At 36.7% G+C, this 24,507-nt stretch overlaps 1 protein-coding gene, 1 long non-coding RNA gene, 1 other non-coding gene and 1 pseudogene across 3 annotated transcripts; 1 reads left to right on the top strand and 3 right to left on the bottom strand.

Annotated features, from left to right (window-relative positions):
* Window positions 1-400: 400 nt before the first annotated feature.
* On the bottom strand, window positions 401-1,481 carry LOC147519388 (uncharacterized; annotated as a pseudogene).
* A 9,585-nt stretch (window positions 1,482-11,066) lies between these two features.
* On the bottom strand, window positions 11,067-16,790 carry LOC147519387 (pyruvate kinase isozyme A, chloroplastic-like). Its single transcript, XM_086590985.1, has 7 exons — window positions 15,814-16,790; window positions 15,557-15,644; window positions 15,274-15,464; window positions 14,543-14,661; window positions 13,565-13,808; window positions 12,444-12,678; window positions 11,067-11,610 (listed from the first exon to the last, which is right to left on the bottom strand). The coding sequence occupies exons 1-7, from the start codon at window positions 16,318-16,320 to the stop codon at window positions 11,282-11,284; spliced, it is 1,713 nt and encodes a 570-aa protein (XP_086447111.1). The 5' UTR covers window positions 16,321-16,790; the 3' UTR covers window positions 11,067-11,281.
* A 1,027-nt stretch (window positions 16,791-17,817) lies between these two features.
* LOC147519386 (uncharacterized) lies at window positions 17,818-18,354 on the top strand. Its single transcript, XR_015212183.1, has 2 exons — window positions 17,818-17,914; window positions 17,994-18,354. It is a non-coding gene; the product is annotated as an uncharacterized LOC147519386 (long non-coding RNA).
* A 6,047-nt stretch (window positions 18,355-24,401) lies between these two features.
* Window positions 24,402-24,507, bottom strand: LOC147519385 (small nucleolar RNA R71). Its single transcript, XR_015214608.1, has one exon. It is a non-coding gene; the product is annotated as a small nucleolar RNA R71 (small nucleolar RNA).

The following is a 24,507-nucleotide window of genomic DNA, read 5'->3' as shown; positions in this document are numbered from 1 at the left end:
AAAGTATGATGATGTCCTACAGAAGAAAAAGTTGTAGGATAGAAGCTAGAGAAAATAAAACACAAATACAAAATACTAGAGACCTCCAATGTATTATCACAGTATTCTGCCACAACAGACTTACACTTAAACCCTATGCCAAATAAGATCATAACCTTCCATTTAGCAATGTTTACTAACAAGATAAATTACAGTAATACCGCCACTAGTTCAAAGTTTAAGCATTCTCTAAAGTGACAAGCTCACAAGATACTATCCTCCAACTGTCCAATGAATTATACAGCCATCAAGAGATATAGAAACCTGTTAATCGCGTGCACAAATTAACGCTTTGAAAACCGAAACTCAATCCTAATTGAGAGTTCCGTCTCTTTGCAAAATCCGTTGCATCAAGTGGTTCTCAAGACTCTTTAGTTGGCTTAAAAATGTCTTTCTCTCGACCATTTGTATCTTTGTACTTTCTCTCTCCATATCGCTTGCACCGTCGGTCTGACAGAATCTCGGTGAATGTAGAATCTTCTAGTGGTGTCACCATGCCATTCGCATAAGCCAAGAGACCAAGATATGCAATCATGGCACCATTGTCAACACAATACATGTCGCCGCTGGAAAATAGCCTCCCTCCCTTTCAAAGCACATTATTCTCATCATCTTTTGCAACCGCTCATTGCATCCAACACTACCAACAATAAGAACATCTTTCTTGTCGCTCAAGGTCGCATGGCACGCCTCACCTAATTTCCACAAGCATTGCAAAGAGAGTTTCCTCGCAAAGAGTAACCGCGATTTGCCGGGTGCATTCATTATTTTTCAGTTTTTCCACAACAGTGGCCTCAATATAGTTCAATATCCCACTGAATGAAACATCCATTCCTTTGACAACATATGGGATATCTAAGAACTGATCACCTTTCTTTGCAAGCTGCTCAATGTTGTAACCTATTTTCGGCCGGGATCGTTGGAGAGTGTCAGAACCCTAGCAAACCGATCCAAACAGTTCGCAACTGCAATATCAATTGTTTCACCAAAGATGCGATATCATCCCTCGCTATAAGCAATCACTTGCTTATTCCCACCACTAACATACAAAACAACATGATCATCAACACCAGTGACAATTCTCCCCATCTCAATGTGAGCAACATAGTGGTTAGCGCAAACAATAGGCTTTTTCCACAACTGGGAAAGAATGCGGACAACGATAGCAGAAACCTATACGGGAGCACCCATGCCAGGTCCCTTGGTGTAACAAAGGCAATCAATTGCATCAGGGGTGATCTGTGCAGATTTGAGGGCATCTTTGACAAGTGGGAGAACATGTTGCAAGTGATGATGAGCAGTCTCTCGTGGGAGAAAACCATGACTGGAGGTGTGATGTAGGTATGGCGTGGATTTGATAAGATGGTTCCGTCAAGAGTTACTACTCCTACAAAGAATCTTATTTGTGAACCTTCAAAGCCTAGATCAATCATTTGCTTCATCTCTCAAAAAAGAATAAGCAAAGATAATTTAGATAGATATATTTTCCACTAGCTGCTTGTAACAAAGACTCGATTCCAAAGAAACCCGAAAGTCACACACAAACAACAAAATAGGAGGGCTTCGGACCAAATGTGGATGCAACCAGTTTTACGACGTTTTTCCATTGAATATTATTTTTGTTGGATGAAAATATTATGCTAAATGAACTGTCCTAGAATAAGTTACCAGAAACATTTAGCCGAAGGAATTACAAATGTACAAAAGTAAGATATCAACCATAGTGAATGCTACTTTTATATACAAAAAATATAATCTAAATGTTCCTAAAACACTTTGCTGGCGATAAGGGGCGGACCTAGAAGATGGCTAGGACCACCCCAAAATTTATTTATTTATTATTTTTTTTGCTCAGAAAAAACATGTATACGTGCTACTCTACTATGAGTTTATGACTATCCAATGGCTACACAGCAGACTATATAGAATTCTCTTTCTCACTTTCTAGCTATCAACAAGACAACAACACTACCATGTCCACTCCCAAGTCATATATCATCACAATTAGTGTAAATAAGCTAATGAAATCGAATATTATGACAAAGATCTTATATATACAAGCCATAACTTCTTTCATAAAACTTGATTTATTAATTTTCTCTAGCACCATATTAAAAATATGAACCCAAATAACCAATCTAACTATATACCAAAATTGAAACAAAATAGGCTAGCAATTCTAAAGTTGTTTTCATTACTAACCTTTTTCAATGTAAAAGAGTACGTAAAGAGAGAGTGGTGACTCACCAAGGGTTGGGTCTTTTTGTCCACCGCACGAGTGGAGAATAAGAAACGAGTACGTTTTAGACTCTAGAAACTCGAAAGTACACATAAATTTCAAGACTCGACATTTCGGTTTCCCCAGTACCGAGATCATTTAAGCCCCTTCGAAATCATCGAAATTAGCATAGAAATTTCAAGCCATCATGTGACTCTAGAAACACGAGCACGTTTCCCTCACTTAGCAGTTGTTTGTTTTTTGGCTGAATTGTAAGTTTTTAGTGTTCAGTGTTACGTATTGTGTGTTACATGGAAGTGACTGTTGGTTTTAAGGATTAACATGGTATATTTGTGAGTAGGCAGAACAGTATTAGATTGTAAACCAATACCTTGAATGTTTGAAAGTTGTAACGGTATCTGTTCATCAACTATACCATATGACATCCACTCCTTTTCCATCTTCTCACGTCACTATTTCTCTATTCAATTTTGCCGAATAAAAAAGTCCTAGTTTGAAATAAAGTTCAAACAGAGTCCCTAGTTTTAGTCCGTTCAAGGCTAGAAAACTATTAAAGTATGCTAAAAGTAAGAAAACTTGAATGTTCAAAATCCACAAGATAAAGAAATAGCGCAATATACTTCATAGCAGTCTAGCATCTACAGATATTATCGCGCACATATGTAAGTTATTGTGTGAGTGATAATAAGAGAAATCGTGCACCAAAAGTTCAAAGTCAAACAAACAAAAGTTCAAAGTCCAAACAACTAAGCATATAGTTACAATGAATCCATGCAACACTAAGCATATAGTTAAACTGTTTCAACATGCTTTCACTACTCTTGTTTGAACTAGCAATATTAGCATCGAAATAACAAAATGAAATCAATAACCAAATGAAATAAACTAGCAATCGAAATAACAGAAATAAAATGAGTTCAAACTGCAATAACTCAATCGAACAATGAAATAAAATATGTATGTTACCTACACAGCAGAAAATCAATCAACACAAACAACTCGAAATCTCCTCGAATTTGATGAAGAAAACAGATCGAAATGAGTTTTCTCTCCTGTTTTTTTGAGAGAAAATATAAATGGGTTTTCTCGATTTTATGTGAGGAGTAATGTAGAGAAAAAGACGTTTTCTCTATTTGGTGATAAGGGCGCGACCCGCGCTCGATATATACCTAGACAAGGCGCGTGGCGTGCTCATGCCTTTGGCGACCTCCAGGCGCTTAAGCGCGACCCGCGTGCTCGATTTTGCCTGGCCGAGAGCGTGACCCGTGCCCCACCGTATTTCAGCTTGAAAAGACTGTTTCGGAAGTTTTTTCTGAAACAGTATAAATATAGGTTTTTTCTGTAGAAACCTAACTTAACCAAAACCAAAAAAGAGAGAGATTATAAGTGAGCAATTCTTTGTGAATTGAGTGTTCATTCTTTGTGAGTGAATTGAGAGACTTGTAATCTGTTACTCCGGACATCTAGTAAAGCTTGGAACTCGCAGTGTGGATGTAGGCAAATTGCCAAACCACAATATATCTCGTCTTGTGGTTTGTTCTTCTTTTACATTAATTGTTTTACTTTAGATACTTGTTTATTTGATATTGAGAAGTGTTGGGATTACTTTGGAGGGTGTTGAAGTCTTGTCTAGTAAGAAAGATCGATCTTTATGTAGGATTGATCTATTTGTTGTGGGTAAAGTTGTTTCCACATTGTCCCATTAACAACAATTGGTATTAGAGCGTAGGTTTACGACCTAGGATTTTAAGTTTTGTAAAGAACCATAGTGCTCGAAATTTGTGTAGACAAGGTGTTCGATAAAATTCTGAAGTGAAATTGTTTTTTGGGTTATTGTGTGTAACTTGAAAGATGGCTCCCAAGATGTCAAATGCTAAGTTTGAAATAGAGAAGTTTAATGGGAAGAATAATTTTGAGATTTGGAGGATCCAAGTTAGGAACATCCTCATCCAACAAGGTTTGCATAAGGCTTTAAAGGGGATTAACTCAAAGCCTGCGAGTATGAGTAATGATGATTGGGAAGAGTTCGATCTTCAGGCTTGTTTATCAATCCGGTTGTGTCTTGCTAATGAGGTCATATATAGTGTGATGGGAGAAAATACCGTTGCCGGTATTTGGCTCAAGTTAGAGTCTATGTATATGACCAAGAGCATGACGAACAAGATGTACCTTAAGAAACGTCTTTATCGGTACATGATGGTCGATGGTTCAACGATGTAAGAGCACGTTAGTGAGTTCTGTCGATGTCTAGCGGATTATTTGAATGTTGGCATGAAGATGGATGATGAGGATCAAGCGGCATGTTTAATATTCTCCTTGTCAAAAAACTATGAGCATCTAATGACTACATTTATGAACAGAGAAGACATTGATTTTGACGAAATTCAGAGTGCACTTCTTTCTTATGAGTTGATGAAGAAGACATGTATAGAGAATAACATTGATGCAGGTCAAGGGCTAGTGGCAAGAGGAAGGTCACATGAAAAGGCTTCTACAAGCAATGAGAAGTCTAGGTCCAAGTCAAAGAAGCCTTTGACACATGTGAAGTGCTACAATTGCGATGAAAATGGACATTACGCAAGTAATTATCCTCACCCAAAAAAAGAGAACAAGAGAGATGGTAAGAAAAAAGGTAAGGCAAAGATTGAGGCAAGTTATGCTTCAGGCTCTGAAGGGGACAAGTTGAGTCTCTATGTGTCCACACAAGACTATATAGCCGAAAGGTGGATTCTTGATTCCGGATGTTCCTACCATATGTGCCCGAATAGAAAGTGGTTTACTTCTTATGAGAGTATTAATGGCAGTTCCGTTTTGATGGGTAATAATATTGCTTGTAAGGCGGTAGGAATTGGAACTATACGGGTCAAGATGCATGATGGTATAGTGAGGACTTTAACTGATGTGAGGCAAGTTCCTGAGCTAAAGAAAAACCTTATTTCTCTTGGTATCTTGGATTCCAAAGGCCACAAGTTTGTGGGCGAAGGTGGAGTCCTAAAGATTGTCAGTGACTCTTTAACTGTTATGAAGGGTCAAAGACATGGAACCTTGTATACTTTGATGGGTAGTACTGTGATAGGCGATGTAGTAGTGGTTGCATGTAGTGATGATTCTGAATGCACTAAGATGTGGCATATGTGACTAGGGCATATGAGTGAAAATGGTTTGTCTGAGTTGTGCAAGTAAGAGTTTTTGAAGGACTTGAAGAAGCCAAGTATTGCATCTATGGGAAGCAGCGCAGAGTCAAGTTCAAGTCAAGCAAGCACACGACAACAGACATCCTTGACTATGTGCATACAGATGTTTGGGGACCCTCCAGAGTGGCTTCAAAGGGAGGTAACCACTATTATGTCTCATTCATTGATTATTATACCCGCTATGTGTGGGTGTATATGATGAAAACGAAAGATGAAGTGTTTGAGACATTTAAGAAGTGGGAGGCAAAGGTTGAGAATTGCACAGATATGAAGGTAAAGACACTATGGTCTGACAATGGTATTGAGTATACCTATGGGCCTTTCCAAGAGTTTTGTGCGCAACAGAGAATTGTCAGACACTAGACAGTCAGGGGCACGCCTCATCAGAATGGAATGGCAGAGAGGATGAATAGAACCTTGCTTGAAAGAGCGAGATGTTTTTTGTCTAATGCCAGTCTAGGCAAAGAGTATTGGGCAGATGCAGTGTCCATAGCGTGTTACCTATATAATAGGTCACCAGTTCCAGCTATAGATTGCAAGACACCTTATGAGGCATGGTTAGGTAACCCAGCTGATTATAGTATTTTGCGAGTGTTTGGATCAATTGCTTACTACCATGTGAGGGAGAACAAGCTAGATTCTAGAGCTAAGAAAACCATATTCTTAGGCTTCGCAAATGGGATAAAATGATACAGATTGTGGTGTCTAGAAGACCACAAGTTCCTGGTCAGCAGAGATGTTACCTTTGATAAGACTTCCGTATTATCTTTTAGTAAGTCGGAAAGAGCTGGGTAGAATGGTGAGTCTATAAAAGTTCAAGCCACTGAGCTTGAGTTGTCTGATGTAGCAGATGACTGGTTGGTTCATGATGAGGTACCAAATCATGGAACCACACATCAACAGGAAGAAGAGCATGAACATCCGCAACTTGTAATGGTTGACCCTAGGCCAAAGAGACAAGTTAAAGAACTGCACAAGTATGGGCACGAGAAGCCGGTGAAACACTATGGTCAGGTGGATTTAGTGGCATATGCACTGAATATCAAAGATGATGAGCCTGATAATTTCAAGAAAGCTGTTAAAGATGCTCATTACAGAGATTGATTGGTTGCTATGCAAGAAGAGATGGAGTCTCTTGATAAAAATCACACATGGGACCTAGTTTTATTGCCAAAGGGCAAAAGGACTATCGGCAATAAATAGGTGTTCAGAAAGAAAGAGGTCATTTTTGAGTCCGACAGTATTGGGTACAAGGCAAGAGTGGTAGCAAAGGGTTTCTCACAAAAGGAAAGAGTCGACTACAATGAGGTATTTTCCTCGGTGGTCAAACATACTTTCATTCGTGTGTTATTGAGTTTAGTTGCTCACTTCGACTTGGAGTTAGAGCAACTTGATGTTAAAACTGCTTTCTTGCATGGAGACTTGGAGGAAGAGATCTATATGAGACAACCTAAAGGGTTTGTTGTTACTGAGAAAGAAGATCATGCATGTAAATTGAATCGGTCACTGTATGGGCATGGAGATTGACAGAGATAGAAAGAAGCGACGAATAGTTGTATCTCAGAAGAAATACCATCAAAAAGTAATTTCTCGATTTGGTATGGAGAATGCAAAGTCGGTTTTTACACCTTTAGCTGGGCATTTTAGGCTTTCAGCTAAGTTCTCTCCTAGTTTGGTGGAGGAACAAAAGCATATGACTAATGTTCCTTATGCAAGTGCCATGGGAAATTTTATGTATGCTATGGTATGCACACGCCCAGACATTTCACAGGCAGTTAGTGTTGTAAGCAGGTATATAGCAAATCCTGGGAAGCAGCATTGGGAGGCAATGAAATGGGTACTAAGGTACTTGAAGGGTACCTTGGATGTAGGATTAGTTTATGGTGGAGACACTTGTTATGTCAGTGGGTATGTGAATTCAGATTGTGCAGGTGATCTAGATAGACGACGATAGACTACTGGTTATGTGTTTATGATGCATGGTGCACCGGTTAGTTGGAGGTCTATGCTACAGGCTACAGTTGCTCTATCTACTACTGAGGCAGAGTATATGGCAGTGGTAGAGGCAGTGAAAGAGGCATTGTGGCTTCGAGGTCTTCTAGATGATATGGGTATTGAGCAGAATAGTGTTGTTTTGTATTGTGATAGTCAGAGTGCTATTCATTTGGTGAAGAACCAAGTTCATCATGCTCGGACCAAACATATTGATGTCCGTTATCATTTTATACAGGATGTCGTTGAGGATGGTGATGTAGCACTTGAGAAAGTGGACACTCATAACAATCTTGCTGATATGTTGACAAAGGTTGTTATCGGAGTTAAGTTCCAACACTGTTTGGACTTGCTCCAAATCCTACATGCTTAAAAGAGCCCTTTGTCGGCATGGCCCTTCAGGGCAGTTGACTGCGAGTCTTCCTTGCTGGATGTGTTATTGCTGGATGTGTTTGGCTCGGTTTTTTGTGTTAAAACCTCACCGAGGTGGAGAATGTAGAGAAAAAGACGTTTTCTCTATTTGGTGATAAGAGCGCGACCCATGCTCGATTTATACCTAGACAAGGCGTGTGGCGCGCTCATGCCTTTGGCGACCTCTAGGCGCTTAATCATGACCTGCGCTCGATTTTGCCTGGCCGGGAGGACCAGCTCCCAATCAGTATTTCGGCTTGAAAAATTGTTTGAAGTTTTTCCAAAAACAAGATAAATATAGGTTTTTTCTGTAGAAACCTAACCAAAACCAAGAAAAAGAGAGATTATAAGTGAGCAATTTTTTGTGAGTTGAGTGTTCATTCTTTGTGAGTGAATTGAGAGACTTGTAATATGTTACTCCAGACATCTAGTAAAGTTTGGAACTCGCAGTGTGGACGTAGGCAAATTGCCGAACCATGATATATCTCGTCTTGTGGTTTGTTCTTCTTTTACATTAATTATTTTACTTTAGATACTTGTTTATTTGATATTGAGAAGTGTTGGGATTACTTTGGAGGGTGTTGAAGTCTTGTCTAGTAAGAAGGATCGATCTTTGTGTAGGATTGATCTATTTGTTGTGGATAACGATATTTTCGCATTGTCCTATTCACAACAAGTAAATAGTGAAAAAGGGGAAAAAGAAACTCAATTTTATAGGTTTTTCCTCGATTTTTTGGTCTCAAAGAGTTTGGAAACCCGGGGAGTGATTTGTGCTTGTGATTTCACTTGCGGCACGCTTTTTTTTATTTGGTAAGAGTTGAAATAGCGGGCAGGTTACGTGCGCTACTGTTTCAATTGCGAGCAGGTTATTATTAAATATAATATTCTAACTTCACACATTCTCTCAAAGAGGTCTAGATAAAATTTCATACACATAGTTAGGACTTAGGAGACAAAGAAAGACGACCAATTAACTGAAGACCTAAATGGGAACACATCAGTGCTTGAACGGAACCATGATAGATACAGGTAAGTATTCTAACCCAGTTCCATTGATTGGTTTATACACAGCAGCGTCCACATTAGTATGTTTCGTTCTTGTGATTTATGACATCTGGTCTGCTTTTTTCAATAAGAAATCATGTTTACCATGCCGTCTGTTTTCGCTTAATGCAATTACTTTAACACTTGTTGCGATTGCAACAAAACTACCAGTAGATCTCACCACTGCAATGCCTAGTGTCCAGGATCAATTATCTAAGCTCACTGGTACTATCTTTATATGCGTATCAATGGGAGTTTTGGTGCCTTCAGTTGGAACCAATAGGGAATCTGAATGCCTGGCAAACTTGGGGGCATTGACCATCTTTGTGGTTACTATTGTTGTCAATATTTGTGTACAAATGGCCACTGGTATCATATTCTCTTTCATTGTGGAACATGCCATTATCTTGTTCTTCATGGTGGCGCTGCTCCTTATTTTGTGGTGGGAATCTTCTATTATAAATGTGCACAAGGGGTCTACCAATGATAGTAACAGAGATCTCATTAGAAAAGGTGAAGGGAGTATGCTACAAAGACTGAAAATCTGTTTCTTGTACGCCTATCAATCCAGCCCTCAGTTTATAGCTTGTAAAATCCCATTTCATGATCGATGTCGTGAGCATGATTTGCATGATTTGCATGATTTGCACGATCTGTTCAATGGTTCTAATAGAAGTTTTGCTTAGGACGTTTGCCTTTAAAAATTTGGATTTTTGTGGCGGAGTTTCTGATTATGGATGGTCAATGTGGATAGTGGTAGTGAGCCAAATCATCACTATTTTCCTTATTACTGTAGCCATTGGCTGTAGATGGCCGTGTTCAGTATTGGGTGGAGAACTTTGCAGCGACAAATGGACGTTTGTTTCTATTTAGCCAAGGGAGCCAAGGAGTACTTGGCATATCAACATTACTAACTTATATATGGCGTTTTCTTCCTTTCTACCTGAGACGATTACCCAAACCATTCACTTTAATCCTTGTTTCGACCCCCACCTACGTGGCAAACGTCCATTAGTAGGGGTCTCTATTTTATTTATGTAATCAACAGGGCTAAAGCCCAATTCGCAATATCATGGATCAATGTGCTGGGCGAATTAACTTCGTATTAACTCCAACCTTAAATACCATTGGCTTACCACTAATATACGTTGATTTATGTCCGGATTCATTTCTTATCAAAAGGATAATTATAAGTTTTACAAATTGATTCTATCACAATTACTCAAAAGATAAATTATAAGTTGACAAGGACTTCTATTCTATCATAAATACCAAACTATTTATTACTCAAGCAACAAGATTACTTGAGCTACAAGGACTCTCTACTCTACCTCTATAAATACCAAACTATTTTTCATAAGAACTACGTGGAAACTTGATCCCTGAGAATAGATCTTGCGTGACGTGGCCATTATTTGGTTCAGTTTCATCTCCCCCAACATCAAATTCCTCTGTTTCTTAGTGCGTTCTTTACCATTGCTTTCGTTGTGTTGAAGCAGGTTATTGCCGAAACAATCCTTAAATATGTAACTACCATGTTGGCCATCATAATTTTTACGCTGGTTGTAGCATTATACATGCCAGTAGTCGGATTTAGCATATTGCTGGCACATTTCCGTTTTGGTTATCAGAATAAAAATGAAGATGGAATGTCCAAAAACGAAGATGGAACTGTAGACGTTTTAAATGGTCTTCTAAGAACGCAGGGGGTGAAACTCACAAAGTTGGTGTTGAGGAACGCTATCAAAGACATGGAGAGATGGACAGAGATGTCTAGAATGGATTGTCCACATCTGTTGAAACTGTTATCCACAATTCCGTTAGGAGATTCACTAACTGTCCTTAAAAGTCATTATAGTGAGAAGGGTGCTAGTGAAGTTTCTTGCCTCTCCATGTTAGTACTCGCAGAAATGACCAGAATCGTAATGCCAACTTCCCTCCCTGTTTCTATGGATTACGCCTTAAGTGAAGTCTAAACCATTCAGGGCTCTATTACTTTCCAATGTGCAAAAGCTAAATAAAAAAGATAACTACGAGTTACATAGTTACCATGCAATTTGGCACTCACAGCAAGAGATGCAAAATGTTCATAGCTTACCAGACTCAATACCACCTTGACTGATGAAAGTTACATCCACTACAAAAAATATAGGATTTCTGTATTTATTCATGGATAAAATTTTGATTGGAGAGTGTCTTTAAAACGTGTGCACGCTAATGGTTTAGAAGTTTGTACAAAACATTTAGTATATTCATCTACATACAAAATGGTTGAAAATTGTAACCTCAGCTTCGGCATGTCTCTTCCACTGGTTTCTTAATAATCAATAATTAAACACACTAGTGAAGTGCATTATCTCCACTAAACTATGACCTTCACCTTGATCGATTGGAACACAGAATGTGCTCCAGTGGTTGGAATGACATCTGAGACCACCAAAACCACATCTCCTTCTTTCACCATCCCCCTGGACTTGACAAGGTCGAAGGTTTTCAGAATGTTGTCTTCCATGTCTTCTGATAACTCAACAAGGAAAGGGTTAACCCCCCACTGCAAAGTCAGAGTCTTCCTGGTGCAGCTTCTGTCAGTGAATGCAAAAATGGGAGGGTTTGGACGGTTGCGTGACAGAAGTGAGGCCATGTTACCATATCTTGTGTATACAAAGATGGCATCCACGCCAAGATTGTTCGCTGCATATAAATTACATAATGCAAGTATCAGAAGGAATCCAGCAGTCAAGTGACAAACATTGGACTACAACAAAGAGTATTATTTAACATAAAAACATTTTTTCAGAAACCATGTCAGTTGTCTCAGTTCATCAATTACTGAATAAAATTGTTTATTTTCCAAGTTAACCTCAGCAGCTATACCACTTAAAAATTCAACTAAGAAGTTTTATTTTCATTTCCTCAGAACAGTGACACTTTCCAAACAAGTTCCAAAGGAAAGAATATAATTACATAGAAAACAAGCGTGTGTGTGTGTGTTACTAAATCCATTTATCTGTATTTCCAGTTGTCCAAATGTCAAGTTGCTTAGTAAGATTGTCTCCAAACATAAAAACTATTATGGATATGTTATCTTGGTTCATCCATTCAACTAAGTCAAACTATTCATTATTGTACATATAAACTAACTTTCACAGTTTTTTCAAATGGCAAACCTCCAACTATTATTAAGCAGGAAAAAAAAACTCCTACTGTTCCTTTAAAAGCACTTGAACTGAAACTAATTATGAGTTCTAGTTACAACTAAAATATAATCCATTTGGGAGAGTCTCATACTTATATCAACTTCCTTGAGAAATCTCTAAGACAAACTGCACTATAAACATTTTCACGAGGTTCCACAACTACACACATCTAGCTAACTTACCAAATCTTACAACCAATAACATAAACATGATGCTTCTGGAAACATTAGTAAGTTCATAAAATAAAAACTAAAACTTTAACAAGTTACATCAGTTTAAAGAAAAAGAAAAACAAAAAACAAATAAAATAAAGAAAACAAGACATACCCATTTCCACAGAACAGTTGCAGATCTGCTCAGCAATCCTATCAGGCAAAGACACTCCAAGCTGAGGTTGGGAGAGAAGTATTTGCCGGTTTTCCTCACGGCTCCATAGTTCCAAACGAGTACTAACCATTCGCAAGACAGAAAGAGCCTTGTCTCCAAACGAGCCAATAGCAGACTCACCAGATAACATCAAAGCATCAGCATACTGCCGCACTGCCTCAGAAACATCTGCCACCTACTTATTACAACCTAGTAAGTAGACATAAACTCTACCTTGAAAGCTAGGTACAACTATAGTGTGTTCTTGAGAAAAGAGCAACAAAGCTGACAGTACCAGTAATCTACAACAATATAATTGCATTTAGTAGACTAGTTTCTAAGAGTGATACATATAACAAAGAACTGTTCCGAAAAAACCAAGCGAGAGACTGAAACCCCCGAGATTTCAGGTAATGAGGAAGGCAATAAAGACACGTCCCCTGGCTCAGGGTATTGTGATCTGATGATCTCAAATTCCACCAAGTAGTACAGCTGAATTTTATACATGAACTACCTAACTAACAACTCAATTCATTGAATTCTCTGTAACTCACTTACAGTTGATCCTATAAGATAAACAACCAATCTCCTATACTTCCTTGAAAAGAAAACCAATTCCTAAACTAAATTAAATTCATAATTAAGAAAAAACAATAACTATATCTAAATAAACCCTAAATGCTACCGAACTATAAAACAAATTTGAGTAGCAAACAGGATTCCAATCAGTGGTCCCAGAAGCTGCGATTTTATGGAAACAATAATGACTATAGTGACAGTATGAATTGGTATATAAAGTATGTTAGATGAGCTTCCAACTTTTTCAGCAAAGTTTATAAGCTTAATCAGTTTTTAAAAGCTTGATAAGTATATAACCTTAATCAGTTTTTAAAAGTTCATGAATGATGTTTGAATTTGATCTTATGACAAAAAAAATTCAGAAGTGCCACAAGACAATATCAGTTGTTTTATAGCTTCACACCCGAAGGCAACACAGTTGCATGTAAATTGTTCTCTAAAATGGTCCTGCATTTTTGAACCTGACTTTTTGGGGACTTAGTATATAGGGGAAATTGTAATACCTCAGCACGTGTAGGTGTCGGATATTCAACCATCGACTCAAGAAGCTGAGAAGCCACAATCACAGGCTTGTTTAATTGCCTACATACACGAGTAATTACTTCTTGGACAGTTGGAATCTGTTCAAGCGGAATTTGCACTCCAAGATCACCACGGGCCACCATGATACCATCAGAAGCCTCCACAATTTCTTCCAAATTCTTGAGAGACTCCACGCTCTCCACCTTTGCCAACACTTTAATGTAACTGCGAATGACAAATCGTCTTAGAGAAAATTACAATATTCAAATGGTTCAAAACTAAAGTATTCAACCAACTTAAAGTAGACTTACGTTTTCTAGAAAACCAAACATGAAGTACTCACTCAAACTCAAAAACACGCTTGGTTTTAGCCATACAAAATGATTGATAATAATACTTGTAACAGAGTGTTGGTTAGTGGAAGAATAGCTGTACTACCATATTCCAAAAAACGAAGCCTCATATACAATTGTAGAAAATAAGGGCAGTCAAATATGATTTTATATTATAAGAAGAGGTTTCAATATACTGAACTATACTAGTAATGCTAGAGTTCTAAGGGACATTTCCTGGGGGAGTTTACAGGCTGAAGATGTGTGAGATACTGTTAGATAGTATTTTTTTTTTAATGTCTCTATGAGGTAAACCGAACTATTTGTCTATTTTCCCATATAAAGATGGCGTGTGAGGGAAGGCCAAACCTAATAAAGGCTGTATACTATTTTCTCTCGTTTTCTCCAGACTTTTTTCATTTCTGGTTCAATAGCAATAATATTGCTTTAATAGTAATATCATAAATAAAATAAACAAAGAAAGATAAGAACCAACAATGCACACACACAACATTTGTTCTGTAGTCATTTTCACAACATGAGCCAAGTTTTTTATATCTTCAGATTGTACAAATCTGATAAACAAACTTACAGAAAACTCAAGTCCATGAAGAAATTTTTTCTTACTCTGCTGATTTTGTGGAAAGATAGTTCTTCAAAAGTTTGATATCATTAGCATCATTTACAAATGAAACGGCAATGAAGTCAACACCTTCAGAAATCCCAAAGTCAATATCAGCCCAGTCCTGTAATTATACGATAAAAGCTGAATAGTGAGATTAGAAAGAGTAACTTGGAGAAAAAAAAAACTTTTGAATTTCAACGTAAATCAGCATAAAAACAACGATAAGCTGAGAATGCTTGCCAAGAGATGACAACGATAAAAGTTACATAAGCTATATACTCAATGAGCAAACATTTTCATCTGAGATTTCTCCTTTTAACTAGAGACAGGTAGAGATGTCGAATATCGAAAAGGTGAGTGCTCAATTGGCTTCTCAAACCTATCCACTTGCATGCTCCCTCTTCTTTCTTTGAGAAACCATGTAGCATGACAATCATCTTCATATGTCATAATAAACTTCTGAGAGTCTTCACAATATTATGTAAAGAAAATTAGAGAAGAATCTGAACTCTTGGTATATTTTTTTTAATTTTTAGGACATTTTTCACTAGTTTTTGGTTTTATGAACCACATGTGTTTTCTATCATATAGGAATCTTTCTGCACAAATAAGAAGTCACTAATTATGATTTACATTCCATTGATGAAGTTTTCTAAGTTACGGTTCATAGGATTTCCATCAAACTCAATATACAAGATTTACTGATTTAACTATGCACACGACTAAAACAGACCTTTGTTGACAAGGTAGGTAGCTCAAAATTCTTCTCCACAAGCTTCCCATTTCTCCAAAAACTCAACTTGGCACGAGGAAGGAGTAGCCCAGGATCTGTACATTTACAACGCAAATCATTCCCAACCTTCTCAATAACTTCAAAGCTCGCCATTCCACCGTCAATAACCAGTTCATCACCCACATTAATACCTGAACGACATTCAATTAGGAAACTATAATGTATATCACCCTATGCTGCACCGAAAACATGAATCAACCTACACTAATGACTAAATACATACCTTCAGAAAAGCCTTGGTAGTATGCTTGAACTGTAAACGGACGCGAACCCTCAAACTTTTCAGTTGTAAACAACCAAACTGAACCGTCCTGTTTTTATTACGAAGTAAATAAGATATAAATTAATAAGAAAGCATTTAAATTCTAAAAATTACAATAGTCCTAAAATTCCTTCTTCTTCCAATCAAATGTAAAACATGAATTCAATGTATATAAAACCGAAAACAAAAATGCAAAGACAGCGCTTTATTGAAATTACCTCAGCCTTAACAGAGGAACCAGTACCATGATCAACCAAATACATCTGACTACCTTCAGTATCAATCATCAAACAAATACAAAATCCCTTTTCTTCATTCAACTTTTTAATATTCCTAATCACATCTCTATGCCATTCCCTAGTATTATGACACATATTCAACCTAGCAACATTCATTCCACCTAAAGCCAGTCTCTCTAAATCTTCCAACGAACTACAAGCTGGACCAATTGTACACACAAGTTTCGTCTTTCTCAATCCTAAAAACCCCTTCTCTTTTAATTCTCTCTCTGTCACCACATCAAATCCTAAACTAGTCACCTTCTTTTTCTCTTCTAAACCAACTTGTAATGCTGACTGAACTACATGACTACAAACCTTAACACTTACAGGAACTAGTTTAGGAACACATACAGAAACTCCCAAAAATCTATTTTTCGAAACAAGACTAGCCTTGTTATTCAAGATTTGACGACAAGTGAAGAGAGAATCACGTACAATGGCCATTGTTTTCGAAAGAGAGAGAAAAATTAAGAAATAATGAGGAAAGGAAAAATAAAACCGATGGGTTTGTAGTCTCCGCCACTTTAAAAATGAGACGTTGTTTACGAGGAGAGGTTAGACTTTAGAGAAGAAGGAAGTAAAAAGAAACCTAACTTGTTCAACTACTATTGCTAGCTCTTTAAACTATTTCGAAAACGCAAAAAAACAAATACAAACGAACGTATGTTGGCGGGGAAACAGTAGTAGCTGAGGTGTGGTGACTGGTGAGAAAGGGGTTAGGTGATGTTGTGGTTCGTACGTAAGGCAGGTTTTTTTGTGGCTACAGAGTACAGACAATGCAGCAGATTTTCAACTGCGTGGACGTTTGGGGAGCATGTGATAAACGTATTGATTGAGTGTCTTTGCAGTTGTAGCGTGTGTGGGGTTGATGGTTTGATGAGTGGAAATCTCAATTCACATGATTTTTGCTGGAGGAGGGGACTCATGGGTTCATGGCCTGTTTATTTAGCTATCTGGGCTATATTGTAAGGGCTTCTAAAGGGCATTCTTGGAGCATGTCTGGAACGTTATCTGATGCCTCTCTAAATTGTGCCCCATGTCATTTGTGTCTTGAAACCAAATTAATAGGCTAGTATTACCTTGTTTCTAACAATGCTATCCAATGTTTGGAGAGAAGACAACTTTAGTGCGGATGCAGCAGCTAGGAAGGGATTCACTTTATTGCTCGACACTTCAGTATGGAGCACTAGTAGACCAGACCTTGTTACTAAGATAGAAAGTCCATTTAGGACCTACTATCAATTTAGATGAAAAAGAATATAATTTGTATTGTCTTTGACAATTCCTTTCATTAATAAATTTTCTTACTGGACGAGCTTTCCATCACGGAATTCAATCCCGTAGCAACTCCCCACTTCAACTGGTGGTATTGATTGAGAAGCATCGTTCTTATGTGTGAGAGTATGGACGGGGAAAGCTATGCTGAAATGAGGCATGAAGGAAGACTGTGAACCATGAGTCATGACATTACGAAACACGAAACTCAAATCAAAGAGACCAGTTGCAGTTATTGAAATGTTTCTACCTTATCTAAATTGTTAAATTATAATTGTGATAACTTAAAACAAACTTTTTTTCATTTACTAGAATAGTGCCATTTTTATAATTTTTCTTTGCCTTCATTCTTTTGACTGGGACGTGTGAGTCAATGAGTGTCCATGCCACCATGGGCGTGTGTGTTCTCCACATCTTTTCAAGAGCTTTATGATTTCATACACCATAGTTATTTAAATTGAAAGTCTATCAGCACTACACCACCAAGAGTTGGATTGATCTTTGGTTTAAAACTCCAAAAGATTGGCCTATAGAGATTGAAATGTGGACTAAGTTATGTTTATTGCTTTATGCCAATATTTGGTTGGAGAGGTGCAACATCCTGCATCATAAGAATACACTATCTCTTATTAGAATTTGTAAGCTCATCTCCTTGTTCTTTGACAGTCAGAACAACCAACATCAGGAAATGACTTGTCAGAATTTAACTCTTCCTATCCAATGGAAACCGCCCCCACCTGAGTTCCTTAAATTAAATGTGGATGTAAGTTTTAATAATAAACAAAATTCAACAAGCTATGGTTATATATTGAGAGATCACCAAGGGAAAATTGTGGCTGCAGGTACAACCACCAGCTGGTCAACAAGTGCAGAGGAATCAGAATGTTGCGGACTATTCAGAGCCATCATATAGTGCTCAAACTATCACTCCGACAATCTACTAGTGAAAATGGATGCAAAGGTTGCAATAGATTACTTGGAAAACAAGCCCTGCAATATAACATGGCCAACACAACTAATGCTCTCGGATGCAGCTAGTCTTTTTGTACTTTTTAACTCTGTTAAAATAACCTATGTTCAAAAAAGTGGTAATATTGTAGCACATAAGCTAGCAGCTTATGCTTCATGTAACCCACAGTCCGATAACTAGACAAATGACTCTCCAATTTGGCTTATAAAGGCACTGGAGGTGGATTATCAGTATGTAGTATGTACTACCAACTGATATAACTCCAATATGGATACAACAAATCTTGGAGCAAGGGAATGCTAATGTAACCTCTTGTTCATATTAATAATATTGTAAATGATTACCAAAAAAAAAAAAAAAAAACTTTCATAAAAAAAAATAAAAAAAAAAAAAAATTATGGACTGCAACGTAATGACAGTTGGTTCTAACGAGTTTGTTTTTAGGAGGATAGAATTTCTCATTCAGAAAGGACTTGCGGCACAGCTTATTGCATGCTTGTCCTAATTATTTGTAAAACTCATTATTATTATTAATAAAATTTTCACTTAAAAAAAAAATAGAAAAAGAAGAAAGAAAGGCCTCTCAAAAAGTCAAAAGTTACCTTTATTTGGCAAAAATAAAACTTTTCATGTATGACATTGCTTCAACTCCCTCAAGCACTGAGTTTGAAAATATGGGGGGTTGACCATAGTTGACGTCCAATCGCACCTAATAACACTTCTAACTTCTAAGGCCCCCAGTCCAAGAACTTCAGATCCCTTTAAAATATAGTTGTTAAAGCCAATAAAGCGATACAGTTCTAAAGTCAATAAAACTCAGCAACCCGGAAGGTATAGGATCAAGAGGAGCTTTTTTTTTTTTTGGTCGGTAATGAATAAGAAAGCTTTTCGATCTTGTACGTATCATTATTTTTTCTAGTTGTTTATATATTTTTATCGTAATTTTGGCTCTGCCATCTATTTTTTTCCATATTCCATATTCTCAAAATAGATATGATCGAAGAATTGATCGAATTTAATAAATTCATGTACAAACTAATGATACTACAGTAAAACACAGTATACACTTTTTTTTTTATATAGTGTTAGTATATTGAGCTGTCTGCTTGGAGTCCGGTCATCAGGTTCGATTGGATTGCATTCCTCTTTATCCACTTCTTCATTTGTCTATATTCCATTTTTGGATCAGTACACGACATCATGCAGCATTAGATCCACATGTTTGTAACGTTTTTCCTTTTCATGAGTTTGATCTAATAACACGTGGCAAAAGAAATTAAATTGTTAAGCAAAGACTGATCATTCTTATAGTTTGAACTTTGAATTGTGAAGATAAGGCTCGATTAGACTCGAAAAAAAAAGAGCATGTCTTCAAGGAGACTCTTTTGCCAAAAAACACACCCCTATGATGTTGAACTAATACGTCGTATTTATTTTGAACTAAGTTAGGTATATTTTAAGCATACTATCATTAGGTGCTGCTAGATAAGATCTGGAGTTTGATCTAGTTGTTGTTTTAAAGTTATAACACTTGCAGTTGTTAAATCTTCTGCGTTATCTTTCAGAATCACTCTGGAACAATTGGATATGTGTGTCTCCAAAATAACCCAAAATAATACTAGTTTGCCTTGTGGTTGCCAAATATTTCAATTATTCCCCTTTTAGGTGCTATGTCCAGTCAATTTAATTTAATGGGATTATCTCTGAATCTTGAATTATGGGTGATAAAAAGCTAGCCCGGCCCTCAAACCATGAAATTTTTCATGATTGGCATTTTTATTTTGTATTGAGGGCCGGGTCAGCCCATTTCTATTTTGTATTGAGGGCCGGATCAGCCCACTCCTATTTTGTATTGAGGGACGGGTTGAGTAGGGCCAAACATGAAAACTCAAGTCCTTAATCCGCCTCTCGACCCTCATTTTTTAGAGCCAAATGAGGGGCGGGTCAGGCCTGGTCTAATTATACTTTACTAATTTATTTATTTATTATTATTATTTTTTGTGATTTTTTATTTATTTTTATCATATTTTGATTATGTACATCAATTTTAACTAAGTATACAAAACTAATTCTTATATCTTTAGAAAAACAAAAAAAGAAATAGAGATGGCGGAAAGATGATACTCTTAAAACATTTACATTTTTCATACTTAACTATGTTGTTAAGTTAGATTTGCTTTTATGTATTACTTATATACCTATTATTCAATCAATTACAAAAAACGCATATGTTATATTATGTTTTAATTTATCTCCTATTGAAAACTAATTTAGTGATTTGTTTTATACAACTTAGATAATTAGAGTATAATACATAAATATAATGTAAAACAACAAGAAAACGTACGAGGGCCAAGTGAGGGCTGGTGAGGGATTAATGAGGGTCGGACTTATGTTTCAGAACCTAGGCCTTAGCCCACCCCTTATAAGTATGAGGGCCGGGTCGTCCCTCAAATCTATGAAGGCTAACTTTTGAGGGTTTGAGCATGCAATTTTGAAGGCCGGGTCGGGGCGGGTTGAGGAATGAGGGCCTAGGGGCAAAATTATCACCCATATGTGATAAGAGCCCAAAACTATAGTTTCAATCTCTTAATAGTATTATATTTATGCCAATTATGTTTATAATAAATAATAATTGATAATGTTTACGTGTTTTTGTGTGTTTAAGGTATTATAATCAATTATGTGAAAAAATACATCACTTTTGCAAGAGAAATGAGTCAAATTGCTTGCTAGAGAAATTATATGATTAAAGCCCAAGTTTCAAGGAGAAAAAAACATTTTTAAAGCCTAGTCAAAGCTGAAAAGTCAAAGTCAACGCGGGTAGAAAAAGAGTAGAAGAGTAAACAAAACTTTCACATTCCGTATCTTTGGACTTAGACTTCGGAATTGGACCTATTATATGTCAAAACGACCGGCTCAGAAAGAGCTTTCTAATGGTGTAAGCCTTGACCCAATCAGAATAGTAAATGTAGACAAAAAGGGTGTTACAATAAATTCTCGTAGAGAAACCCTTTTTGGACTTAAGTAATTAGGTTTTGGGCTTGATTTAATGGCCCAAAACACAGCTCCAAAGCCCATGCACGAAATTGTAAACATAACCCTTTTCTATATAAAGAGAATGAAGACAAAACTCTATTATCTCTCTCTCCCATTAGTTAGAATAATTTAGCTCTCTCTCCCCATTTTTTTTAGTTTAGTATAGTTTAAGTAGTTAGGGTTTATAATTGTAGCCTCTATAAAACCTTCATTAAAATACTTTCAAGTTATTATTATTATTTAATTCAATTGCTTATCTTTATATTATGTCTTCTTTTCATATTTTTATTCATGATAGTCCCATGAATCAAAATTAAACTCCCATTAGAGAGAGTTTGAATGAAGCTTTGAGAGGACTTGATTTGTTAGTATAGATTGTTGTTTAGGGTTTCAAGTTTAGGTTTTTCTTGACTTAGAGATAAGAAGCGTTCAACCTAAACTAGATAATAGTGAATTTGCCATGAGAATGGGAACAAACTTTCTCTCATGCTAATTAGTTTATAACTAGAGATAGTATAAAGTAATTAGGGATCATTAAAGGTCTAGTATTTATATTTTAACTTTGTGTGAGAATATCTAGACTAGGGTTTTCTATACAAATCTATGCTAGCATGTTAAGAAATTAAAAAGTGGATTTCAATCTCTCCCTATTATTCTCCATATTTTATTCAAGTCATATTTAATTGCTTTAATTAAATTAGTATAAGTTAAATTCATATATTTAGTTTTGTAGTACAATTTCACATCCATAATATTGCTCTCACCACTGTTTTCTTGTGTTTGATTAGTTGAATTCGTTTAAGTCCTAGAGAGTTAAGAGTGGAACGATTCCGTACTCTATATATTGCATGCATATATATGAGAGTAGGAAATAAATAATTTATAACGTAAGAATAAGTTAGAGAGATCTAGTATTGATTTTACGTATATCAAATAGGGCCGCTGTCATCTTAAACTCATTCAAAACAAGAATTCAATTGCTTGAATCAAAGGGGCAATCCCTCATTCTCTACCCACCCACCATTTTAATTTTTTTATTCTTGTTTCTCATATTTCATTACTGTTCAAACTTGATATTCACTGTTTTAAACTAAGAGCGCGCCCGCCCTCCCTTAAGACTGCGGACTCACAATAAAGAATACTGCGGTAAATGTATTTTTAAATTTCTGAAAATTATGAATTTTTTTAGGCATAATCTTTAAGGTGTTATTGATTTACTGGAACTTTTTCAGAATTTTTCTAGTTGTTTTACCCTGTGAACTAATACCATCTTTACAGTGCTGTATTTCAGCTTTCACATCGTAAGTTTCTAGAAAAACAGACAAGTAGGGTCACTTAGGCAGTTTCAAAAATTCTAAAATATTTACAGGAGTATCTATCATAAGTAAGGAGTTTGCAGTAAAACTTTGAAGAATTTATGATTTGTTTTGACTGCCTAACTAGTGGATTGTTTTTAGTGTGTTTCTGCAGTTTTGCAACACTTACTTTCTGAAACAATAGCCAATAAGGAGGGTTTGTAGACTTCAATTACTCTAAATTATTTACAAAAACACGGATTATCTGTTAGGAGTCTCCAAAAACATTTTGGCGATCTTTGGCTCTGTTTTGATTGGTTAACCATTCGGTTGTTTGTATTGTGTTCGAAAACTGTTTCACAAACCTTTGCAGGGGAGTAGAAGGATTTTCATAACTCCGATTGTTTTGAAATTTTACAAGCTACTAACTGGACGTCTTAGCAAACTACTATAAAAATTTCAAATTTTTTGAAGAACGCACGCGCCCTATTATACCTATATTAGAGCGCGCCCGTGCCCTGACTTCCGGCCAGTAACCTTGTTTTGCGTTTTTTTTCCAGTTTCAAGGCCCAGCCCATCAGAAAATCGCGAAAGCCTATTTCTTACAAAATTTAATAGAGTCGCGCACGCGGCTTTGTTACCTTATAATTGAACGCGCTCGCGTCCCTCTGAAGAAAGCCCGATTTACATAGGTTAGTTACAATTCATATTTTCATTGGAAATAATTACTAGCATGGTTCAGTGTTCCAAGCTTCTATAGGACACTGATATTCGTATTAAAGACGTTATTCATAAGCGTAGCAAGGAGGCATTCAGGTTCTCTTTTTTTCACTTCACTCCTCATCTCTTATGTCAGAGGAGTTTAATTCTAGTATAATCAGGCTTGTTTGACTGCTGTTATTGTTCTTTCATATTAGACTTAATTAGCCTTGCATGAGATTAAAGTCTAGTAAGAAAAAACCATCTAACGTTATCTATCATAAACGTCAACACACACGCCTATCTAGAATATCACACACCACACTTGCAACAATGGCTAAAGAACCAGAGACTCATCTCTCTGATTTTTACAAAGCCCTGATCGATGGACCTAAGTCGTGCATTGTTCCTGCAGACCTAGTGGGGAATTTTCGAATTCGATCTCCCGAATATATTAAACTTGTTACCAGTTTTTCATGGTTTAGACCACGAAAAACCTTATCAACACCAGTGTTCTAAAAAACGCTAGGCAATAGTCGGGCAGTGGAAGAGCGCCTAACACCTAGGCCTTCTAGGCAATGCCTAAACGGGCTAGACGCTAGGCAATTTTTTTTTTCTAATATATATAGTAATACACATATATACTACAAGAAATGAAGAAAATCATTTACCATAACTCAAAAAATAAACACAAACAAAAATACTTATTACAAAAATGCGTAATAGTTGAGAAATATTGACTTTATATAAAAACATACTCTTTGTTATAATGGCATATAATTTACATTAGACTTAAGTCTTTTAAACTCATTCAAATCTTAAGCTTACACGGGCCTTTATTTTTTGACATTTAATCATTCAAAAAAAAAAAAAAAAAAAAAAACTTGCCTGGACCGCCTATAGGCCGCCTAAACCCGCCTAGTCCGCGTAGACCCGACTAGTCGATCTATCAATTTTTTAAACTACTAGGGCCTAGGCGAGTCGGTTGGGCACTGCCTAGCGCCTAGAGACCGCCTAAACCGATTTTTATAACAGTGATCAACATATGTGTAGGATAGAACAAGTTCTCACTATATTCCATCATCCTAGCGTAAATCCGGATCAAGTTAAACTTAGGGTGTTTTCATTCACCCTAGCCGACAAGGCGTCGTCTTGGTTAACTGCCCAAATGCCAAACTCCGTGGACTCATGAGCTAAACTTATTCAATTGTTCATGGAACAGTTTTACCCACCACTGAAGACAGATGAAATGCCTCAAAAGATTTATTTCTTCCGCCAGAATCCTCATGAATCCTTTTCAGAGGCATGGAATCGTTTCACTGATCATCTCATTGAATGCCTGCATCATAATCT

The sequence above is a fragment of the Coptis chinensis genome, chromosome 2 (genome assembly GCF_015680905.1).
Source record: "Coptis chinensis isolate HL-2020 chromosome 2, ASM1568090v1, whole genome shotgun sequence".
Lineage (NCBI taxonomy): Eukaryota > Viridiplantae > Streptophyta > Magnoliopsida > Ranunculales > Ranunculaceae > Coptis > Coptis chinensis.
This window is presented reverse-complemented; position numbering and strand designations above follow the sequence as displayed.